This window comes from Pteropus medius, unplaced genomic scaffold (assembly GCF_902729225.1).
Source record: "Pteropus medius unplaced genomic scaffold, Ma_sr-lr_union100, whole genome shotgun sequence".
NCBI classification, from domain to species: Eukaryota; Metazoa; Chordata; class Mammalia; order Chiroptera; family Pteropodidae; genus Pteropus; species Pteropus medius.
Genome location: NW_024351730.1, coordinates 17569299 through 17595589, shown reverse-complemented (window position 1 = coordinate 17595589; position 26291 = coordinate 17569299). Strand labels below are relative to the sequence as shown.

Here is a 26291-nt window from a genome sequence, read left to right as displayed (position 1 = left end):
ATAGGAATTTGAATTGTGTCTGGTGAAATATCTGGTAATTTTTGGTCTTGCTCCTTTTTTGTTCTCTAAAAGCTCACTTTTTTCATCTAGTATCTCTAACGAGAATCCCAGGTGTTGCAAAGGCATAAAATGAAACTAGTAGGTGCACCATTTGGAGTTTTTGAAAACAATGTGGTTAGCATGACCTTTATTAACTGACATTTAATGTTAGTATAATTTTAAGATGACTTATCTTTAGCGATTTAAAGAAACTATAAGGAGTCATTTCTACTATTTAAAACATTGCCTGAAAATCCTGTAATATGTGTGAGCTTTAGAGTACTGTTTACAATGTATTCCAGTTAAGGAAAACCTAGTAGGTTCTGTTCATAATTAAGCTTTATTCTCGTTCTTCTTTTCCTACAGGTTAAACAGCGTTTGGTCTCTGATCAGTTTATGTATTACTTTGTTGATATCAATTAAATTATTTCTTAAGTTAATGGAGAACATATATACAGAACTTTGCTGATCAAGTTCAACCCTAGGTCAGGCATGCATGCATTCTTTCCTCAATGTCTCCTAGCAATTCAGTGTTCATAGCTTTAATTGTGGTGCACTTATTAAGCAGAATGTGGTAACCTGGTCAGATGTTGGTGTATGTGCACATGGACACATTTTGGGGTGTGTAGAAAGGTCATGGTGAGGCTGGAAGAAAGAGTGGGGAGGGATGTCAGATAGTGTCACGATGAACTTGATATTAATAAAAAATGCTTGGGTTTTATTTTTTATATTATTTTAAAAATATCAAACTCTGCACACACGCGCACACTCACACACTCTAAATTTATATTTGTTTCACTGCGACTCTGAAGATATAAATACCAGCCTAATGAATAAAAAAAACTCTTAGTTCATTTTATTTGATCCATTTAGGTTTTTTTCTTCTGTTTCTCTGTAAGCTCTATTTTTTGTTGAGTCATGCCAGATACTTGTGGCATTAGGCACCCCCACAGATTAAATAATTGGAACTAAAGTATCTGTGATGATTCTAATTCTGTTTTAGTGGCTGGACTATTGCCCAGGCCATTTTCTACATCTATCACACGTAGGTTCTAACTAAACTGAGTCCATAATTCTGGTCAGTAAATTATTCTGTGAAAAAAAAATCAAAGAGCCAAAACCTGAGGGTTGAAATATTTTGCATGTGCTTTGTGAGAAAATATTCCCACTTGGGAACATATTTCAGGATAAGTATTGGGAGATTTCAACAAAATACAGTCTGTTCTTTACTCTGAGATGGGTAGTTTCTTTTTTCTCTTATTTCACACTCACATCTCTCTTCCTCTTCCCTTCTTTTTCTCAATCTTTCCCCCCCCCACCTTCTTTTCCTTCCTTTCTGTTTTTATATGCATATTTTAATTTAATATATTTTTATAGAAGTGTAACATAGCAAAGGACAGAAATCAAAAGTAAACAAATTGATGATTTTTCACAAAGAGGACATACGCTGTTCCTTCTTTTCTCTTTCTCTCTCCCTCCTTTTTCCCACCTTCTCTGTCAGCACTCCATCCACATAAAGTCAAACCAAAGTAAGAGTATGGGAGCCCTGGCCTGTGATCTTCCAACACCCCCGAGGAAGTTGTAATTTCAATTTGGGTATAAGATAATAATGACCTATTAAATAAATCATGGAACCCGGTTTCTAAAGGTAAAGAGTAGGCTGTGTCAAATCAAGTCATGTATTTCTTTACTTAATTCATAAATCAGAAGTACAGAGTTTAAGGTGTCTCTGTCAGTTTTAAGTTTCTTATAAGATAGCTCACTTATTTACTTTTCACTAGCTGTCCCTTTCTGTTCCAGGATGCTTGTTAATGTCTTTCTTGTGTAAAGACAAACTCAGCAGGTAGATCCTGCTGGCACCAGTTCAGCCCAGCAGTCCACAGCAGGAGCTTTCTCTGAGAGCCAAATTCTAACTTTTACACAGAGCCCTAGCCTTGTGTGGTGGCTGGACAGGTGAGGCAGACTACCTGGTCTTGTGGAAGATAACAACAGACTCTTCTGAGTTTCACCCTAGGCAGTGTCGTGATACAGTAATAAGTCTCCTACAAGGGAGTAAAACAAGCCTTCTAAGAAAAGTAGAAAATACTTGAAAACGGCTATCTCTGAAGAATTTTAAGCATATCTAGTTTGGAGCCATCATATTTTGATTTCCCTGAAGGTGGGGGGCGGGACAACAGATTTAATTTTGCAGATTTAGAGTCACTCGTTTTTAATTTAAGTTTGTAAAATAAAATAGGGAAAGGATTTAATGATTTAGAATTACAGAAAAAAATAAACAAGGATGAAAAAATATCCTGGCTTTGAAATTCAAAAACAAACTAGTCTTTTTTTGTTGTTTACAGGTTAATCTCCATCCTTTACTAACTCTCAGCTCTGTGAATACTTGTTAAATTATTTTTTTCTTGACTTCAGTTCATTTATTTGTAATTTGGTACTACCTGCTTTACGTAATTGTTGTGGAGAACAAACAAAATGAAACAATTTTCTAATTAGTAGAGCACTACACAAATGTAAGTTGTGGGAATGTAGCCGATTAAAGTTCTGCATAGTCCACTTTGGAAACATCCAGTTGCTGGGGAAAGATCAGGATAAATAAAAGCACTGGGTGCAAGTTTTGTGGACTTAAGCTTGTTATGTGAAGAAACTTCTTTAAGAAAAAGAATACAAAAATATCTTACTTTTGTAAAGGTAATAGAAAGGGATTTAGTAAACACTTTGCTAGTACCTCAGTGGCAGGGAAAAGGCCTATGTCATTGAGGGCCCTGTAGTTTAATTAAGTTCACAATAATTGTGCCTCTCACTGGGTAGTGCAAATGGGGAGACGCATAGACCATGAAATGACCTCTACCATATGTTAGTGGTATAGTCTTGAACCTGTCACCTCAAATTCCACATAGTTAAAATCAAGTGTTAACACACACTGATAAGATTGTTGTAAAAATAAAATAAAAATTTATGTATGTTGCCTAGTATAATTCCTAGAGCAAAGCAGGTACACAATAATGTTAGTTCCTACGTTTCCCGTGCCACTAAATATGATATATTTGAGGTAAGATTTCACAGTCATAGTTCATCATCTCCCTTGCACTGAATGATTAAAGGGAATCTGGGACAAGAAAACAATCTAACAAAAATAACTACATATCAAATTTTTCATAGAGCTATCCAAGATAAAAATCAACCACATGAAGTCCCAATTTTCTACTGCTTTCCTCCTTATTTAATATTGAACACTAGGATTTGATTAGGAGATAGAATGGAAACTATCAGTTTTAGGATCATTGGTTGTAACTGTTGCATTTTACTTCCTTATTCCCCAGATAGAGTTCAGATGTTACTTATTAGCTATAAAACATATCAAGGAATATCTTCAAATATTTTAGATATTTAGTTTTAGTATAGCATGTTATCCATTAGATAGATAGATAGATAGATAGATCGATAGATAGATAGATAGATTAAAATGACCTGTAAGATGCTGCTGAAAGTGTTTAGTTGAGAGTATTAAATCCTTTAAAGTTTCTTAAGAGAAATATCTGACACTATAATTTGACACCACAATTTTAGCCTGAAATATAAAATTTTCTGATATCTTCAGTTATATTCAGAATTTGAAATATTACTTGGAAATTTAATTGGGTTTTTCTATTTTCAAAAAATTTTTAATATAATTCTGAGATTTTTTTTTCTTTCTATAAGTGAACATAAATAAATATGAAGAAATTTAGAGCATCCTGTATTTAGATCTGCTTATGAAATGTATGTTTGTGTTTGTGTGCTAAAGAGTTTATGCATTTTTATACAGTAATTATAACTAACATTCATTACTGACATATAGTGTGCCAGACATTGTTCTAAGTACTTTACATATATATTCATTTATTTTTCTCAAAGCAAGTCTAAGAAATAATAATAATAATAATTCTTATTTTACACATGTAGAAAGTGAGGCAGGGATGGTTAAATAACTTGCTCAGAATTACAAATCTGAAAGTGATCGAGGCAGTCTGACTCCAGCATTGCTCCTACCACTTCTACACTGGGAGAGATCAGTGACTGAAATACAGTAAAAGCACATACAAAAATTCATGTGGAACCCTAGGTATATTTGCTCTCATGATCACTTATAGCTCAATTTTCCCCCCGTTTCAGTAAACATTTGATCAACTTCTGGTCATCGGGGCTGTTACAGACTGATTTATCCCATGTTGACATCCCCCTTTTCACTGCCCTGAACACCACTAACACAAGGCAAGACCTCTTCCCACACATTGCTCCCTATTTCAGAGCATGTATTCTTACTTTTAAAATTGTTTTCATTACTTTAGTATATAAGTAACCCAGTTCTCAATCTGTAGCTCAGGCCACATTTTAGCTTTATATCCCATTAAGAAACTCTCCCCACTAAAGTGCTGTCTGTTGCTGATCACTACTCTTGTTCTGTTGGGAATAGAGGACAGTTTTGAAAACATGGTTTTGACTTAACTTGTGATATTATATTTTTTAGGCAATACTATTTTAAGTAACAAGTGAGAGGACCGAAAAGTTCAGTAGAAAATGTATTCACATTTTTTCTCCCATCTAAGCCAAGCCTTTAGGTGCTTTTTTTTCTCTTTTTGTACAGGGTTATAGTCAATATTTTTATAATCACTCTATGTGGTTTATATTTTTAAAGTGCTCTATAGTTTACAAAATGTACTGATGTACATTATGTTTTAAGAATCTCATATAAAAAATCCTATAGTATGGATTGGACAAATCCTTGTTAAAAACAAAGGAACTGAAAGTTTGATCTATTAAAAAAGTGAGAAATAGTTTCAAAGCCAAAGTCTTATGACCACAGAACCAGTGCTCCATTTTAGGAAGCGATACTGCAGAGTAGTAGAGACACAGACTTGGGACCCTGGTTGAGTCGCTTCAATCTGTGTGACCTTACGCAAGGTAGAAAACCTCCCTGTGCCTATGCTTTCTTGTCTGTAAAATGGGAGTATTAATATGGTCGAGGCTTGTAAAGATTGAGTGAATTCACATCAATGTAGTGTTTTTAAAATTCTGATACACAGTAAGCATTATCTGAGTTATATAAGTTAAATATATGAGTTATGAGTTAAATATTATATGTGCAAAAAAAAATAGTGTGGTTTGGCATTCTGATAATTAGCAAGGTCTCATTTTCCCCTCACCCCTTGGTCAGTGTGCACTGTCTAGAATTATTATAAGTGGAAATACCAGAAGAAAAGCACTTGACTTCTGTTCAATTGCCCAAGCAGCCCTTGTTTACTCCCTGGGTACATTCTTCAATGGCTCTCAGTAACCTCGGGATAAGATCTAAACTCCTTAAGCTGGAGTACGGCATTCTCAGTGATTTGCTTCTGGCCTACCTCTCCTGTCACTTCCCTCCTGTGCCTCCACTCCAGGCTCCTGTCGGGGACACCTGCTCCATGCAGTTGGGTTGTGTGTGCTCAGTAGGAAACACAGTTCCTGCCTTCAACTAGGTAACTCAGTCTTTATGTATGGGTCTATACAGTAGGTAAGAAGCCTTTCTAATTTCCCCAAGACTATGTATCAATTTTCATTGCATGAGTAGCATATTATACTGGGATGGAATTGAGTTTTCCGTCTTTGTACATTTTTAATATTTGATCATAACAAAAATGGCTGTAAAAAATAAAGTTTAATCAGATAAAAAATTATCTTCTGGACTGAGAATTTACCACTAATAGAGACACTATGATTTTTCTACCAGAGTAAGTTAATTCTAAGAAAACTGGAAGAATTTGTGGGGTTTTTTTTTTTTTTTGCATCTACCAAATGTATCAGTATGGAGAAAGCTTTGCCTGTCTGTAAACTTAGTGAGAATCAAACCCAAGTATGTTATACTGAAATATGTTATATTCTACAATATTATGTTTATAAATTATGTTTAAAAAATGAATGTTATTAAGTAACCTCTGTTTCTTTAAAGATTCTGCTTTCAACCACACCCAGTCTCACCTCATTACTTACTGTTTTGCTGGTAGAGCTAATGTAGTTTTTTCCCTAAATTCAGGTTGGACTCTCTGGTATTATAGAGTCGCTTCTAAATTGTGAAGTTATCAACTCAGAGATTGTATGATTTGTCAACCAAAATGAGTTAATACCAAGAATTTTAGCTGTAAAATATTTTAGATTTACCAAAAGAATCAATGAGAAGAAAATTCTGAGATTAGTAAACCACTAGAAAAGAATTTGTAGATACCATGTGGTCACTAGGCATGATTTAATCAACTACTGATTTTTTTTGGCCCCTTTCTTAAGCTAAATTCTCAGAATCCATGACTTGAGCCCTTATCAGCCACCATAAAATATTTTTTTCTGCTTTAAGCATGACTTAATTTTACCTCTAGAAAAACAATTAATATAAAATATCTGTTTCTTAATGGTTAAAATCTCTTGGGCGAGGATAGATTTACCCTTTCATTTGTTCTAGATTTCCTAGATTATTTAGACTGTCACTTACTTTATGAAGCACTTTAGATTTATGACTTGGTCAGAATTCTTAATATTACATGGAATGTAGCAGGAAAATGGATACCACCAACCATGTGAATAGAATAGCATTAAAATTTGATATATGAAGGAGAAAGTTTAAAACAATGATGAATGGCTTTTTAAGTATAATTTGGTTACTCTTTGGTTAGTGTGTTTAATTCTATCCCGTGTCTGGTTGGTATAGTTAATTAACTATTCCTCTTGAACACATTTTTATTTACTCTAAAAAATATGACAAATACATCAGAAATATAGGTGGGTTAATGTTGTATTCTGCAGAGCTTAGAATTCATTGAATAGAATCTTTCTGTAGATGAGAGGGATAATAATTGCTATGAAAACAGTACCGCATCATCTTTAATTCTCACAATGCTATAAAATGGACATCATTATTCCAGTTTATGTGTGGGAGATTGGATTTTGGAGAAATTAAATAATTTGTATTGCATCACACAAAAAATACAATAGGAACCAGGTGTGTTTGATACGGAAGCTCTTGGCTGCACCCACTCTGCTATAGATTACACTTATCTAAATGTACTTAGTATTATGATTTGTATTTTATTTGTGCATACCATCTTTCAAAGAAGGAATTATGTTTTTATTACAAAAATCACATTTTATAAAAAATATAAGAATAATACAAATATAAGCAAAGTAAATGGAGACATGAAAATCTCACTATCATCGATGCTAAAGCAACTGAATAGAAAACTTGAGTATAAGCTTTCAGTTACACAGTTCTCATTTCCTGGCAGAAAATCTGTCAGTTCATCAGGAAAAAGCATTTTTTCCTGACTCTGGGGTTTGAGAGAAGCTGGTCTCAGTGATGTTTGTGTTTGAGGTATTGAAAATATCATGAATAATATTCTTAACAATTTTCAAAATATGCAGAACTGGTTTGTACTAATAGGTTCTTATATAAGTCATTATTGAAAGCCAAGGACATTATATGAGAAGTGGTTTTCAAACTTTTTTTTTTAAGTAGCAGAAACTCTCATTCAAAAATCACTGTGGAAACCCAATACATGAAGCAGATAGAGTTATTGGCTTTCTTGCCTGTGTTTTTACCTCTTCCCTCCCTTCATCTGCTCGTGCCTCTGAGTCATCTCTTTAGAACCACAGGGGCTATCGTGAGCTCAGTGTGAAAACCACTGTGTTAAAATATAAAAGAAATGTTGTATAGAAGATCAGTGTGCTATGATCCTGACTTGTAGCTTTTTAAAAATCTCTCTAAAAATTATATGTGGTAAAGTTTACTGTGTACCAGTGGTTTCTAACCTAGACATATTTATCAGAGCCAACTTCGGAATGTTGTTAAATTCAGTGTTCCCCCTTATCCATTATTCTGCTTTCTACAGTTTCAGTTACCCGCAGTCAATCGCAGTCCAATATATTAAATGGAAAATTCCAGAAATAAACAATTTATTAAGTTTTAAATTTCTACACCATTCTGAGTAGTGTGGTGAAATCTTGAAGCATTATTTTGTCACCCCAAGAAGTGAATCATCCCTTTGTCCAGATTGTATACACCTGTTAGTCACTTACCAGCCATCTTGGTTATCAGATCTACCATTGAGGTGTCACTTCTGTTCAAGTAACCTTTGTTTTACTTAATAATGACACATTCATATAATTTTTATTATAATATATTGTTATACATATACTATTTTATTATCAATTATTGTTATTCTTTTGCTGGGCCTAATTTATAAATTAAACTTTATCATAGTTCTGAACGTATAGGAAAAAACATAGTATATGTAAGGTATGGCACTATCTGAGATTTCACGCATCCACTGGGGGTCTTAGACCATATCCCCAGGGACTAGAGAGACTACTGTTTACCATTTCTGGACTTCCTTAGACTCACTGAATCAAAATTCATTAAAGCAAGTTCTGTGGAAATCTGTAAGTTTAGAGCCTGGAAATCTGTAGTTTTAGAACATGGATAAATAATTGTGACTTCTGTTCCTGTAAATGAACCTTACTTAGAACAGAGCTGGTGTCTGGGATCTAGGGTCTGTGGAGGCTGGGGTTTGGGAGGTCTGGAGTCTGAAACTGGTATCAGTCTGAAATTGCATCAATACAAAAATTAAGAGTTGGCTTTTGCAGACTCTTATTATGATTTGACATACCTCAAAAATTCAGCTGTGAGATAGGTAAATGCACCTCATTGAATAGCCCAGTTTGAATGTTGTCTGACTGAATTAAGTAAGTATAAGAATCACTTGGGTAGTGGGAACTTTCTAAGATGCCGCCTCTGGGCTCTACCCAATATCTTAATTTTGTAGGTTTTAAAAGGAGCCGATGGGATTACATTTTTAAAAAGCGCTGCAAGTGATTTTTTTTTTAATTATGATTATTTATGCCTACAGAACCTGGTCTTCCTAGGTGGTCATCCATCCAAGTACTAACCAGACTAGACCCTGCTTAGCTTCCGAGATCAGACATTGGGCTTGTTCAGGGTGGCATGGCCATAGACCATGGCCCGTGGCTCCATTGAGGTGTGAACCCAGGACCTTCTGTGTGTAAAGCAGACGTGCTAACTGCTACACTATGAAACTATATCCAATGCAAGTGATTCTAATGCAGGTGATGAAATACCACACACACACACACACACACACACACACACACACACACACACAAACCACTGGAAAAAAACAGATGACACGTATATATGACTAACACTCAGAACATGTTTTCTGTGAATCTCAAAAAAGAGACTATGAAAATGTTCTAAGGCTAAAGGTGATGTATATTATCAGATAACGCTATGCACAACAAAGAAATACAAAATGTTAGAGAGTATTGAAAGCAAATATCAAAATGCAAAATTCTAAGTATGGTATGATATATAATCAGTGATAGAGCCATTGATATCAGAACTGATCCTCAAAGTGTATGCTTTGATTGCTATTTCCTCTTTACATTTCTAAATAATAAATAATATTAAATGCACTTTGAATGTGTTCATATATATCCCTAAGTGCCAAATGTTAATTCAGACAATTATACCCTAGGAGAGTCTGTTTCGGGGGATATAGAAGGATTATTTCACGAGTAATATAAATTCAAGCAAGCATTATTCTCAAGGCCATCGATTGGAAGGTTGAACAATCATCAAACTACTTCCTGTTTATTCACTGGTGTATCCCCAGGGCCTAGAACAGTTCTTGGTACTTAAAAAGATACTTAAATATTTGTTGAATAAATGAAATTTCATTCATTGTAAGTGTCATATTCCATAGAATTTGAATAGAAGTTAAGGCAGCAAATTAGACTTTTTCCTTAGTTGTTTATATATTAGATAAGATTTGATTAGGTTGCAGATAATAAGAAAACCATTCCAGAGTAATTTAAAATGAAGAGACTATATAGGCATTTTTTTAATGTTTGAGAAAGAAGTTTCAGAGTAGATACCTGGTGGATTGGGTTCAGTGACATAATGATGTCAGGACAGGAATCATTGTGATTTTTTTGGCCTTACTCTCAAGTTTATTGCCTCATAGTTACAAGAAGGAAGACACATCTCCAAGCATACATCCAGTGCAATACAAGAAGAAGGGAAAGAGCCAAGAATCATGTCAGCTACATTCCTCTTTTAGCTAGGACAATGGAACTTTCCCAGAAACTGGCAAATAGATTTCTGTTTATAACTCATGGGCTAGATGTATATAACAAGGCCACCAGATTCAATGGAAACTAAGATAATAGAAGCATGATTATCATTATTTGCTAAGGCCAGTCATGAACCATTGTCTGGTGCTGAGCACATTGCCGCTCCAAACACGAGTAAGATTCTGATACCAAAGAAGGAGAATGATATGAGTAATTACTAGGTGTAAAATGGCATCTGCCTCAATGCCACAGAAAATTGAAAGTACTTTTATTTTATTTTACTTTATTTCCTTTTTTGCTTATAGTTTTTATACTTTGTAGAAAGAGAATCATCCAACTACTAATGTTATATTTTGACCAAAAATAGAAAGTTAGGCACCGAGTTAACCAGGCAAAAATTATTACTACTAGATCATCAGTCGTATACCCTGTTAAGATATATAATTCACTGTATTTTAATAGACTGACATAAAAATTATTTTCCTGCTGTCATGAATGCTTCTAGCTGTTTTGAGATGGATAATTAGAACTGGGTACTAAAGTGTTTTTGTTCAGCCACCTAAAATTTGAGGCACAATATTTGTTCATATTTCTGTCTCTGTTGCTTTATATTTTGATTAGTTGATGAGAAATCCTTATTCAAAGATTTCTTGTAATATATTTTTTTCTTTTTCAAATAACAAAGAATCATTATGTTTACACCACAATTAATTTTTAACTAAACTTCAAGACTGAAATGAGAATAATGACTTAAATTGCCAGTAAAAAAAATGAGTCATTTCTCATTTTACAAAAGGTCTGCTTGGGCCACACAGTTGTTTTGCTCATTTTTGGAAATGTTATCACCTTACAATACCAACTGTGAATCTGTGCAAATTTCTGTCTGTTTTTAGTACACTTTTAGACCTAATCATCATTTATCCTAACCTGAAGTCTGGAGAGCTGATAATTATATAGTTGTTTTGCAATTTGTTATATTTTAATCAAACACTAAGGGTAATGAGGGACTGGGATAGGGATTCATACAAAACAAAGAATCAGCTTTGCATACATTTGACATTCAATTTTTCTGTGCTTTCTCACACCTAAGGACAATATATTTGGGCAAATGTATGCCTTCTTTTGCCCCAGTTAACATGCCTTAAAGCATAATAATAGCAAAATTTAAAAAGTTACAGAAAACAGGATTCATCTTTGTTACTTACCCTTTTGCTTTCAGGAATCTTGTAACTTACTTAAATCTTGTTGGAAATTTGATACCAAACTGTGATTTCCCCAGGAAAACCACTGTATGCTCTGTTTAGATTAATATATCCGAAAATTTCCATCTTATACACAACATTATTATAACACAGTAGATACTGGCTTCTGTAACATACTATTCTCCATTCACTGATTTAATGAAAATCATTGATATATAGGAGTTATGGGTTTCAAAGGAGTGAACTTTTAGATTCAGAAAGTCCAACACTGGGGCAAGTGTGATAGAGAAGCAAGACAAAGAGCTCTGGAGTCAGGTGGACTTGCATTTAGATTTCAGTTAGGCGCTTATTAGCTCTGAGATCTTGGGCGTCTACCCTGTTTCGCTTTTCTCAACTTTAATTTCTGTTTCTGTAAAATGGGTAAAACAATATACCAAAGGATCATTGTTAGGATTAAGTGATGCAATGTATATTTAAGTACAGACACATGTAATTACATTAGTCTGAATCACTGACATTACAAACATGAGAACTGAGGCTCAAAGTAAAATCACTTCCACATAACTCATATAGTAGCAAACCAGAACCATAGGACTAAAGAGCATTCTCTGTGCAGTGAACCATTCTCAAAAGGAATTGTGAATAAGCACATTTATTTCAAGTGTTGAAGATTTGCCCTGTTTTGTAAGGAGTAGATTCATATATTATCTATTTACATTGTGGTATGGAACTGAGCAGATATTAAATGAGTGTATTGTGTTATATGATGATTTTCAAGACTGTTTTTTCATCTAATGCTGACTATTTTCTTTAAAATAAAGTAAATAGGTAAGATTTGACAAGTTTGATTACCACACCTAACAAGGTAGCCACTGAAAACCATCTGGCTTTTCTCTTTTTGTGCTATGTGTCCTGTGAATGTAACCGACTGGTCATTAGTCATAATTTAGCTGTCAGTGGATTTCAGTGTTACCTTTGCCTAAATACTTCGTCTGGTCTAACCAGTGTATACTATTTTGAATTCCTCTTTGCCGCCTCTCTGAGTATACAATTTTACAGTATATTAACAGTTCAAATTTTTTAGTATACATTCTGATTGATTTTGCTTCTCTCATGGTGGTATGCTTCATAGTCTGAATATTCTACTGCTTAATTTTCAAAGAGCAGTGGCTAAAACTCCTTTGTTTATGATGATGGAAAATGTTTTGAAACAAAACGAAAAAGGACCAAAACAAAATGAACAGAGATGAAGTATTTTGAAGCAAAGGCAACCTTTCTTCACTGTCAATAATTAAGAGTCAGTAGAGAATGTATTGAATTCTGTGAGTAAAATTTGGAAGTGTCAAGACATGATGGAAAGAGAACAGGCTCTGGAATAAGAGTCTGGAGTTTGCCTTCAAATTCTGCCGTTTAGCAGTTGTATGTTAGGACGTCTTCCTCTGCAAATAATAGCACATCACTTCCCCATTGGATTAATCAACAAAATTGATTCCCCCTGCCCCCCCCCCACATAACAGAAAATTCTAAGAGAGGCAAGTTTCAAATTTAGGTGGGTTAACAACTGCGTGGTATAATTTAGAACCAGATACTTCCCACCCCTTCACTCTTCCAACCTAAATCTGTATGCATTGCTATGCCACTGAGTTATTTGCTCTAGATGAGTGCATGAGTTCCATAAAACATACCCATGCCTTCCAAGGCAGCCAGGAGTTTCCTCTTCTAATGTTTTCTTCTCAAAACCTCCCTTCCCTTACCCATTGCCTTCACAGCTCATTGAACAGAACTGAATCGATAGTAAGATCACATAACTGGAACTGAAATAAGTTCAGTCTTGCTGAATTGTGGAAAGAGAAGGAGAGAAAAGCCTGAATAAAACTGAAGAAGGAAATAAAGACCATTTCTGGAGGGGCTTATATTAAAAACAATAAGACAGCAACAAGATTTGAAGTAGGGGAATGACATGACCATACTGGTGGCTTAGAAAAATCTTTCTGGATACAATATTTCGAAGAAATTGACAGGGATCATGTCTCTCTACTGAGAAACCAGTTAGGCAATTTTTCAAGTGAAAAATTACGGCAAAGATTTGGCTGGACTGTTTATGTTGTGGAATGAAACAGAGCAGGCACTTCAGAGAGTTACATACATAATATAGTTAGAATCTGTGGGATTTGGTCAATGATTCAATGTGGGGATAAAGAAAGAAAAGGACAAAAGTGACTCAGATTTCTGAATAGAATACCTAATTTTAAAACATTGCATTTACTGAAATAAAAAACATGTTTTTTTTCCCCTTTATATGGGGAAGATAATTTATTCATTTGGGACAGGTTGAATTTGGTATGGGTGCATGTCATGAATGTGTCAATAACTAGCAGACAGTTTTACAAATTGATAGAAATTTCAGGTGAGAGAAATGGACTAGGTGTATGGATTTTGAAGGTCATTAACATTTATATGATAACTGGAGACTTGGAAGTTCACGAGCCTCTCTATAGGGTTCTCATATAGAGATAAATGCTAATATCACCCTTAAAACCAACCGCCCAATCAACAAATAAAAAGTAAATATACTAGTCATTCTCTATCCTAAATAATCTTATTTAATACAGATGGACTGGCTCCAAGACATTTGTTCTTTCAAAAATCTTCTATTTTTATTCCCATATTCAGGAATCTTTGGTATAGAGTGAGAAGTGAAATCAGTCTACAAAAAGAGTATTGATCAAAGCCAAGGTTTCAAGGGTTGGCACAGGAAGAGTAGTTTATAATGAAAACAAGTAACCAAAGAGGTAGAAGAAAAGCACAGAAATGTGTTGTTGCTTAACATAAAAGATGAGAAAAAGTGTTTGTGCCTGGGAGTTGTGATCATATGCTGCCAAAGGATAAGACAGATTAGGAACTCAGAGCTACGTGATTGTCACAAATTTCCAGAACCAGTCTTCTAGGTTGTGAAATTTTTCTCAAGTAGTGTTCAGAGGCCATAATTCTTGTGCAAATAAAGTAAATTCATTCATGGTTAAGGTTTAGTTCATGACCTTTGGATGTTCAGGGAGATAGGTGATTATGATCAAGGTATGTTATGTCTAAACTTTAAATGAGGGACTTGGTTTGGGGAAACCATAAGCATGGCTTATGATCTGTCATAGATGCCTCAAGTAGTGATTCATGCTTCCTTCCTTCCTTGATTTCTCTGCTGGGCCTCTGAGAAGGATTGCAAACTATCAGTGTTCTGTTGAGCCTATAGGTTTGTTGACATGATTAAATGAAAGAACATGTATCAGTTGCCTAACAAAGTAACTGACACACAGTGTGCACTGAATAAGTTCTTTTTCCCATATTTTTTTCTTCTTTTCTAAGTTGTGCCCATGGATTTCTCAGAATTACAAAAGAAATGGATACTCTCCCATTCATTGTTTGTGGAAATACTGTTGGTTATAAACACTTGCCTTCAAGTGAAGGGATGTCAGAAATCTACATAACACCCCTAAACCTATAATATAATTTTTTACCAAATTGACAAATTTAATTTTACAATGGGAAACACATGTACTCTTTCCTTGTACTCATTTTGTCAACTGTTCCTTGTCTCCTGCAGCAGTTGTCAAATTATAAAATTTAGTCTGGAAGCAAGAACTCACATCTGTGCTGACTGAGACCATGGAGGCAGGAAAGCTGTATATCTGGGGTTTATTTCCATAGATTAGTAAAATGTGTGCTGTAATTGAATCCAGTAGCTTTTCTGATATTGTTAAATGGAAATCAATAAACAAGCATCCCTCAAAGTTCTGTATGCAATGGGACTTTGATTCAATGCCTATAGAGAAAGAGAATGCCATTATATCTGTTCCTATTCTAATTCTTCTCTCTTTATTCTGTGGTGGAGGTCCAACTACCCTTATAATTGTGTTTGTTTATTACTGTGAAGATCATGTGAAAAACGGAAATAATATATGAATAAGAATATGCCTTCAGTCTTTATTTTCATGTCATCAAGGATCACGCATTCTCTCAAGGCTTTTCCTACTGATGACGGTGAGATTGAGTGTCCTTGAACTGTCTTCCCACTCTTCAAATTCTCAAAACACACTCATCTCAATATGTTAATTTCCTAGAGAATCCAATAAATGTTTTTCGGGTTTTTGTTACTCATATTAGCATGATATTAAGGAGGAAACAATGGAGTCAAAGTGATACACAGAAAGTTATGAATATTTGGAAGATATAATCATTGACAATCATATTTAAATTATTAATACAGATTAACCTTTAATTGTTAGAATGTGTGAAGTTGAAGACTTTGGAGTCTTTTTATGCATATCCTATCTTACTCATTATGTCTTCTTGCTCCCCTTGAATCCCAAGAACAACAACAACAAAAAAATGAGTTAGCAGCTCTCTGGCTTTTCTGAAAGCAAATTTCGAAAATGTTTTTCTCTGTTTTTTTCAAGAAAGCATTACAATTATTAGTGTGTAATAATAAAAATAAAGCATACTTAAGATGAGTTTGGATTAGTTCTATTATAATCTGTTATTTGGTTGGGTAGATAGTTAACTGATTTTTACTTATTAGAAAATTCCTGTATTAGTCTTTGTTTTCCTATAGAACTTTAGAAAATTTGTAATAGACTACATATTAATTGACCTCTGTAGAGTTATTTCTCTTGGAGAATCTGTTTTCTTAATTACTGATTAGAATACCAACCAAGATGCCCATCTTCACTGTAATTATACAATGACTGAAGGAAAAAGACCTTGAAGGCTGTCTCTCAGTTTTATGGCGTGGCTTTATTTTAAAATATAAATAATGGAATAAAAACATTTTCTATATAATTTCTAATATCTAATTAATGTCTTCCAGAGTAACTGTGGTATCAAACATTTCCTCTAATTATATTCATTAGTGGCTTCTCCTGGACAAGTTTTAATTAAGTTGTACAATGAAGATCAATACTCATTGGTATTCATTGCAATTTACAACAAGCATATATACTGTTCAGAACAATTTAATTACTGTAATTGTTGCACAGAAGATACTTAATGACTGTGTTCCATTACTGTCAATTCCTTTTAAAAATAAATTTAGTAATGAAATTGAGAAATGAACATTTGAAAATTCACATTTACATAGACCCTAAGCTTCTGGATTTCATGAAACTAGTTTAAGTAGTGGGGGAAATGGAGGCATTAATAATAACTGTGGCAACAGGCATGCCATTATGAACATCAATAAATTATTAGAACATAAATAAGAACACCTGTAATCATAGTTATGTTGGTTATATGAAAAATAATTTAAGAGTGTTGGGTAATAAGAACACTCTATCTTTTCCTTAAACAAGACTTCGATTTTTACTATTTCCATAAAATAGGAATGGCATTTTGAGTCATAAGGGATGCCTTCAAATATGCTAACTTCTGTTAATGACAAACATGATACTGATGTACAAAGATGTGAAAATAGAGATTTTCTGGTAGCATCATCGGTGTCAACCAGGGTTTGTCAACTTTGGCACTAGTGGACTTTGATCCGGATAATTCTTTCCTTAGGATGGGGGAGGGTGCGCTATGCATTGAGGGACGCTTAGCTGAATGCCTGGCTTCTTCCCATGAGATGCCAGTGACAAATACTCCGCCCACCTCCAGTTTTTACAAAATTATTATTAAAGTATAGTTGACAAACTGTTATTTAGTTTTAGGTGTCCAACATAATGGTCCAACATGTATATATCTTACAAAATGATTGCCATCTCACCATCCAGCTTTGACAATGAAAAATGTCTCCAGACATTATCAAACATCCATACTGAGAACCACTGCTATATGTCAATTCAGAAACACTCTCTTGATCTGCCCACTGACCAAATGATTCACTTGTAAGACAAACAGCTATTCATCTGTTCTGAGCACTGGCTAGTTTCACAGGTATGATTCAAACAAAGTGTTCATTTAAGGAAACAATACAATTCTGGGTATTCAGTGTTTTTGGAGATAAGAATTGGGTGCTAATCAACTATTCAGTAATAATATCTTATATCTTACCGAGATTTAGAAAAAGAAAGATCAGAGTTGGGTTCCTGGCGAAGAAAGTTCCTGAAATATGTTTTGTAGAACAAATGAAGACTTAGCAATTCAGAAAGGGCAAAAGGCATTAGAGAGCTAAAACAGCATGTGTAAAACTTGGAGATATAAGACAGCTAGCTCTACGTCTCTGTATACATCTCTATATAGATAGATATGGAGATCTATATAAAAATTATACATTATCTATCGATCATCTATCTAATCATCTATCATCTATCTAATCCATTATCTATCTATGATTTTAGTTATTTTCCCTGAGGTACCAGGTCCCAATTTGCTCTGCATTATATGAACAAAATTATAATATATAATCTGCAAGTAATTACCTAAAACATCTAATTTTACTTTTTCTCTCAATTTCTAATTCAGTAATAGTGTATATAAATATGTTCTTTGCACTGTGAATTTTATGAAATCATCTGTTAGACAGTAGTGGGAAGCGACATACGTGTATTTCTATAAACCTAATCTAGTTATTTGAAGAAAACTTTTGATAAGATCATCATGAGAAAGATAATATAAATTCTCATTGTGGTTATTTTTATGTGTTTAATAATGCATTTCAATACTGAGAATTCCCAATAAATTATATTAACAGCCAAGCTAGTATTTTGAGTTCATTCATTTACTTTTGTGTGCGCGCACACACACACACACACACGTTCTAGGCCAAAAAAGAGTAAAAATGATAATTTAGATTAAAGTTAATTTATGTGATGGTAACTAAATTTTAGAAAGGTATCTGGAATTCTGTTTGTAAAACCGAATATTTCAAGATCCACATATTATTAAAAGGTCTACTGGGAATCCTGCATTTCTCATGGCAAGCTAGTTACAAATTCCTAGAATTCCGAAGCACATCAGTTTGCCACCACAGGATTAAGTTCAGTTTGACTGCCACTATAGTAGAAGACCTTTAGGTCACTGATTTGCTCTATTTTTTCTAGTCTACACAGATATGCTGTTGCTCAATATCAAAGGTGAATCAAATGAATCATGAAGATGAATAAACATAACAATTTAGGTTCTGTACTCCCCTGGTATTTAGTCATGTCTAGACACAGCCCCAGTGTCCCAGAAAAACCAAAATGAGGACAAGGACATTTAAGTTTCATATAGCCTTATTCCCATAGAAACCAGAAAAGCCAACAATAGAGTAAAAAGAAAATAGTATGGCCCTATCTAAAAAATTAGACTTAGTGGAATGTTTGGTGTATTTGCAAGGTCAATGGATAATGGAACGGTGTTTTCATTTATTTGTTTTTTTATTATTTTTGCTGTTTTAAACAGTAGTTTTACAGTTAGGTCAATTTTGTTTTAAAATAATTTCACAAATTATTTATTTTACTATTCCCTAAAGTCAAGGTGATGTGTGTAGGTTAATCATTATATAAGTAGACATTTATTAAGAGCTCAGTACTTGAGGGAAATAGACAAGTATACAAGTATATTGTATATGTATACATGTATGTGTATATGTGGTATTGAGTATATTTATTTTTATGTTACTAATAGTTTAGACTGTTAACTTAGTGTTTAAATATGTTTGATGTTATATGAAATAAAATGATGAATAATAAGTGTTAAATGCACATAATTTCTATAGTGTATAGAAAATGTCTATTTCAATTATGATTATGATTTGTTATAGCAATTCTGTCTTGATTGGTTATAGCAATTCTGTCTTCTATTCCCTTATAAAAGTATTATAACACATTTCTCAGCCTATCAACTGTTATTACTTTAGTTTTCAGGGTTTAATACTTGCAGATGAAATCATCTCTTTAAAATTGCTGACATTTCAAGATACTGGCTTTCGAGTGTAGTTTAAGGAAGCTTGATACCTCTTCTTTAATTGTTTCTCTTTTGGATCCTTATGCCATGTACATTCAAAGTGGGTCAGCTGTGCCGTGAACCAGGTAGAGCCAGGTAGGCATAATAGGTTGGAAAAGTAATGATCTGTGATCTATGTCTTTTTGATGACACAACACCCTTTTAGCTAATTTAATTTTGGGAGGATAGTAGGTGAACTCATTGAAACATAAACAACATGTGTGTATGTGATGTGGGTACACATGTGGGTACATACTGTGTGGCTTCCTTTTGTAGTGATATTCAGACTTCTATCTTGGAAGTTCCAAATATTTTAAGATATCTAAGTATAATTGATGTCTGTCTTTCAAATATGTAGCTGATATTTCTATAAGTAATACATTTGAGACTATGGTTATATATAAGTAGAAGATATCTTAGAAATGCAATGGAGACATAACTGTAATAACAACCCTAGTTTCCTTGGCTTGGTTAAGGGTGTGTAGATTTATTTCTTAATTGAATTTGCAGTTTGGATTTCAGATTTCAGTTAGTATCACAAAAAAATATTACAGACTTGGGGATAGTTTATTGTTGTTTAATGTAAATTATTTGTTAATTGCTTTATAACAGCTTTAAGGAAGAAAATACAATATGTTCAGCCACAGTTTTATGGCTACAGTTTAATCTTAAGACTTAAACCCTGAAAAAAAAGTGGAACGGTTCTTAATGTTTTCTGTGTACCTTTCTTTTTTTTTTCTTCTTATTTTAATTCTTGTCCTTTATTCTTGTTTGACAAAAAAAAAAAAAAAATGGCTCTTAGAGTAATGACTTGTTTATACATTTTTGCTGTAATTGTTCTATAAATGTTAATTCAAAATCACATTCTCTTGCATAGAAATGTTTTCTTTATAACTCACATTCATTATAACCAATGGTTGATTATATAGCAAGATGCACTTTTAATAATACTATGAAAATATTGATGCATTTTTATGTATCTAACTCAGTAATGTGTTCTTTCTATTTCAGTGAATTTATTGGATTCCCGTACGGTCATGGGGGACCTAGGCTGGATTGCTTTCCCAAAAAATGGGGTAAGCCTTTATGAAATTTTCCCTACAACTTAAGTTACCTGAGTAGACATCACGTTAAATGTCACATATGGTTGAAAATTCACTGGACATATTGTTGAGAGAGAAGGATGTGTGTGTAATGAGGAGAGTGGAGACCTCACATTAGCTCTGACTGGGAAAAACAGGCAAATAGGGAAGGGATTTCAATGACTGAATAATAAATATATTATTATCTATCTTCTCCGAGTATTCTCCATAAAGAAATGTGAAAATGCCTTTGTTATTCAGGAGAGTTTTAGATTGAAGCAACCAACAAACTTTTAGAATTGGTTTATCTTAAAAGAGTAAAAACAACAACAGAAAGGATTTGCTGCTAATCTGCCCTTATCCTGGTTATATTGAAAAGGAAATAAAAGGTAAATGTCAGTCTGTGACCAGTATTGATTTAAACACTGGGACCAATTTATTTTGTATTTCTTTATTACATTAAAGAATGAAAATATTATAAGAAATTTCTTTACATTTCATTGAGATTTAAAGTTTCTCAGATTGTTAGATCAGTCATCATTCAAAAATTTTCTTTCAATTTTTGAATTTTTCTTTATTGAAAACTTTCAGAAAAAAATGCTTCATTGGAAGATTTTATAAACAATAGTTTTTATTAGTAAATTTTTTTACTGGTGTACATTAAAAATAAAGTCTGGGTGAAAATCAAGTAAGTCATTTTTTAACAATATGCATATTAATATATTTGTAATACTAACAATCTTAATAGCTTACATTTTCCTGAACTTTAGGCTTTAGGAATGAATATTTTATTATTTTATTTCTTTTTTTTCTCCCTTTTTAATTCCCCTTCCACTTCCACCCTTGACCTATGATTGTTGCCGTTTTTGTCCTGTTAACAACTGGATCTCTGAAGGCAGGGCATCTGCTCCCACACGCTTGCGACATGCACCCGGGGTCTGCCGCACCCGGGGCCTGGCACACTCGGGGCCTGGCACACTCGGGATATGGTCCATGGCTCCACCTGGAGCGCGAACCCAGGATTTTCTACTTGTAAAGCAGACGTGCTAACAACTAGACTATGAAGCCACCCCCTATTTTATTTCTTAAAACGATAAAAAGCATTACTCCAAATCTGGGCCTAAGAATTGAGCAAGTACTTAGGAAAAACATTTGCTTATCTCTTGTAGTCATGCACATGTTTCATACACGTCTTAGAATCAATCATTGCACCTGCGATCATTTTTTTATGCTTGTGAGCTCCTAGGCTTATTACAGTTATCTCATATCGACCACTTCTACAGTATTTCTAAACTTGGCTCATTTCCTGCCATGTAATAGAACTTTGATAATGTTTATTGGAAGGACAACTTATTTTACTGTGTTTTATTTATGAAATGGGGCATAAATTATGAGATATAGTTTTGCATAAAGATTAAATAAGTGGTACTGAGAGTAGAGCTTGGCACAGTGTTGGCACTCAGTAAACACCCTTTCTTTGACCTACTGTATTTTGATTTTCTCATACTAAGAGATGTACCAGTCCATCAGATTTTTTGTTTGTTTTTGTCTGTAAGTATATTTGTATGAATTCATTGTGAGCATTTAAAATTGGGAGAGTTTATATAAAATCTAAATTTCCAGCTTTTCTGTTTAGTTAGAAGTTTCAGAAAGCCAGAATTAGCAGTATTCCCCAAGAAACTTTTTCTTTTTTTCTGAACATATACAAAAGTGGTAGAAAGGTGACAGATAGTATTTGCTTAAGGTCATTCAGTTAGTTTGTGACCCAGCTGGAAAGAGCACTATGTACTATATTGTATTTAGCATATGTGGTATCATATTACTATTTCTAATTGTCTTGTTAGGGAAAACAATGCTCTTTCATGTACATAATTTCAATTAGTACTAACAATGACAATGTAAAAAGAGATACTTATTTCTTTTTTGTAGAAGAGGAAAATGAGACTCCGTAAGAGTTAGTGACTTGCCCAAGGTTATACAGTTGTAGGAGACTGAGTCCATTTCAAATGTAGGTTTTTCAGAATACTGATTATTTTAAACAAGAGGTGAACTTTAGAGACATGAATAGGTTCTCGATGGTGCCAAGACTTCTAGATTATATAAAAAAGGGATTGGTGCTGAAGAGAAATTCACCTCAAAAAAAGTTTTAAATAAGCCAGAGTGGATCTCATTCTAGTCTAGCTAGATTATAAAGTATTTGAAAAAAAATATATACCACATAGGTGCTCAAATATATAAGTTACATTTGTTATATTGTGTATATAATATATCTAATTATATAATTAGATAAATAGAGTCATAGGTAGATAATTAAAAGGACGACTTGACTTTCAACTATATCTGTAATTTTTGAGAACTCTGTGACTCTCAGCTTTACTATCAGTTAAGTGGGGATGGGTGGCTATTATATCATCTATCCTGTGGTGTTGCTTTTAGGATAAAATAAGATAATTAATTTGAATGTACCATGTGATCCCTAAACCACTAAAGAAATAGAAAAGATGATGGTTGATTAAAAAGCTGCTTCTGTATTGCTGTTTTCAAATATAACCAGAAAGCAACATTTAGATAGTTAAAAACAACAACCACTCATCTATCTTTTTGGTATTTGGCTATTAAATGAAGTAAATAAACTTTAAGAGTTTTCAGGCCTCAACATCTAAATGTGGGACTCCATGCTCTGTGCATAAAATCGAAAGGAGCAGTTGTAAACATTTTTTTTTTGTGGTTCGATAGTGCATATGATCTTATCATAGAATATCCCTCTATTTTTTATACCCAATTATGAGATTTTTGAAAATAACACTGTTCCATAACCATAAGAACTCCATTTCTGAAATTCTCCACCTTCTCTTTAAATGACAAATGTATAGTAGCAAATTCTACATCTGGACTTTAGAAAAAAGATAAGCAAAACCTATAAGAACATAAGTATTTTTTTTAGAAGTAGAAGTTATCTTGCATAAAAATCCCATTTTAATTAAAATGATGTAGGTATTTAGAAGAGATGAGTAAACCTCATAACAATGCATTTGTCCCAATTTTCTGATTGAATTGTATGGCTGAATAACAGTAGACCCAAAAGACTTTATTATAAGTATTTTCACATTTAGGCTTTCCTCTCTCTTTTTTTTTTTCTGCTCATAAACTGTCAATCTCATATCCATAGCTTTACCACACTATCTGTACACACCCTCAAAATGTGTTTTGCTTCCTTCTAATTACATTAGAGTTATTTCAGTCACTTTCTGGAACATTTAATATTGATTAATCTATATAATCTAAGCAAGAATGTAAATAACCTTATTTCCTGAACATTTTTAGAAAGTGTTTTCAAGGCTTATTCATATGAGAATAAAATAATGGTTATGGTGTTTGTTTAGAGCAGATTATGCTCTTACATCTTAGAAATTCCACTGTTGCTCTTTACCTCCCCATATGGTGTTTTCACAAATGATCACAAGATATGCCTGCCTCTTTTGCTTTGGTGGAATCTGCCTCTTCCCCAATGAGGTCTCTGTACTTCCTGTAGCACGTAATGTGCAGGCCACCACGTTCCCCTGGGCATTACCTCTGAGTTGTATTACAAGCTCGGCTTTATTTTTGCTATCTTTTCTTCTTCCAGTCAAAGAGGATAAACATTTTGAGGTCTTTTCTTATGCTGATCTTAGGAACTATTAGGATCATTCATAATAATTTATTCATTTGAGAGAGATTTCAGAATATTGACTTAAATCATATTTGTACTAAAATGGAGACAGAGTAAGCTGCTGTCTGCCTGTGGGGAGAAAGAACAAGCAGTACTCCTAAATAGAAGACACTTGAAAAAGGAGTTGATGATGTTTCTTGTTGCATTGTCACTTTGTTCTATTTTCTTATTTCTTTCGAGTAAGAAAACCTGTGTATTTACTTTTGAAGTTGAAAATAACCCAAGTTCGTATTACCTAAAATGGACTGTGAATACTTTGTTATGTGGGTTCTTTTGAATCACCAAAGACTTAAACTGGATTTTCTGTTCTGAAGCTCTGATTTTGGCAAAAGTGTACGTGGAGATTTTGTATATGATTCTTTCTTCCCAAAATTAAAGGCAAAGAGTAAGGAGAAATAGTCAAAAATTCGAACACTACTGATCTTGTATTTTGATTATGATCAGAGTGAATTTTGCCAGAACATTACTTTGGCTTTTCTTTCTATTGAAGGAGGGGAAAGATAATGACAAGTATTGAGGCCCACACTGAGCATGGAAAGGCTAATAAAGATTAAAGTAATGCTGAAGTGGGTAAAAAAGAACACATTAGTGGATGTAGAAAAGCTCTTTATTTGGACAGTGATAGCAAATAATTCTAAAGGGAATGGATATTATACTATATAATGCAAATGCCAGTATAATGAAGAACAATTCTCTTTCAAAGTAGCTTTGTATTCATTATTTTTTGAAAAACAAAAGCACACTGAACCCATGAGGTAATTAAGATAAATAATTTAAGGAATTCAAGATAGTCATTAAGCATACACTAAAGTTTAGAAGAAGCACAATTTTGCATTTAGATTTCCTACATGGAAACTTAGCAATTATGATGAGAATTCTCTGAAATATCCAGCTCTGCTTTGGCATATGAGACAAATGTTGTATTTAGTCTTTCATATATGCAATGATATTGAATGAATTAGCAATAGTCACAGTGTATTCTTGCAAAGTAGGATTGAGACATGCAATTATTTGTTAGGTGTCACTCTCTCTATATATTTAAAGTCATTATAAAATAGTGCAAAAATTTTCTTCTTTAGAGGCTCTTAAAACCCTTTATCTACATTGTAGGGAAACTTATAAATAAAAACTGGAAAATGACTTTTATCTTCTTGTTAATCCCTTCTCCTAGACCCAACTGCAATTGACTAGCTAAAGACTTTGACCTTCAGATGGCAGTTTCAGTTCTACTTCTTCAGGAAAGTATGGCTCTAGGACTAACTGTTCCTCCCTGTTAGCAGATCATGCTGGGAAATCCTTCTTCTTCCCTCCAGCCCAAGCCCTATCTATTTTTTTCCTCAAGATTGCAATGTGTACAGCTATGATATTCATACTCATCACCTTATCTAACTTTCTACCCAAATGCTTAATTTTTCTGATCTGTTTCATTTTTTTTTATGGATTTTGTATTGGTCTACATAACAAGCAGAGATCATAAATGAGAACAGAGGTCATTTTTAAAGCATCATATAGAAGTTGCTGTCACCTTTCCTATGATGTGAGACATCTGTGCATACACTTGCATCAAACAACTATTTCTTAATATAATTCCCACCTGTTTCATACTGGATTCTAATATATTCTTTTTCCTCATTATGCATATGGGGATTTCTTTCTCTGTCTAGATGTTTCTCTGCCAAATGATGTGAAATCTAGCCTAATATCCTTTTACTTCTGAAAAAAATTCTCTGCTCTCATTGATATATGCACCAGTTTCCAGATGTGAACATAATGATTTTTTTTTTAAAAATTCTCATCTTGCCATTAATTAATGAAGATGTTAAATAAAACTTGGTTTTGCAGAGGTCCTCAAGACCCAAAACCAAGTATTTTTCTGAGTGTTTTTTTTTTTATCCTTAACCATTCTTCAGCTGTTTTCAATTCTTATGACAGTGCTCCTATGCAAGTAAATTTGAATTAATTTTTCCAGCAAAATGCTTTATGGTTCTGAGTACATAATCTCCCTCTCTCACAGAGAAAAAATATACTGTAATCATCCAGTATTCCTGTTGATTATTTCCATTAAAGGCAGCAGGGGAAGAGAGACTGCTCAAGACTTCTCCAATTTGAAGCTTTTTGAGGCTTTTGCTTTTTATTGCCTTATCCTCCCTCCCTCCCATCCCTCCACTCGCTTCCCCTCCCCTCCTC

At 33.6% G+C, this 26291-nt stretch overlaps 1 protein-coding gene across 9 annotated transcripts in view; it reads left to right on the top strand.

Moving 5' to 3' along the window:
* The window catches only part of EPHA5 (EPH receptor A5), a 307470-nt gene that overhangs the window by 7148 nt on the left and 274031 nt on the right, over nucleotides 1-26291 (top strand). For all 9 annotated transcript variants that reach the window (XM_039845323.1, XM_039845329.1, XM_039845328.1 and 6 more), the window contains exon 2: nucleotides 20325-20389. In XM_039845323.1, coding sequence (XP_039701257.1) covers nucleotides 20325-20389 — 65 coding nt within the window. The remainder of the gene's footprint in view (nucleotides 1-20324; nucleotides 20390-26291) is intronic.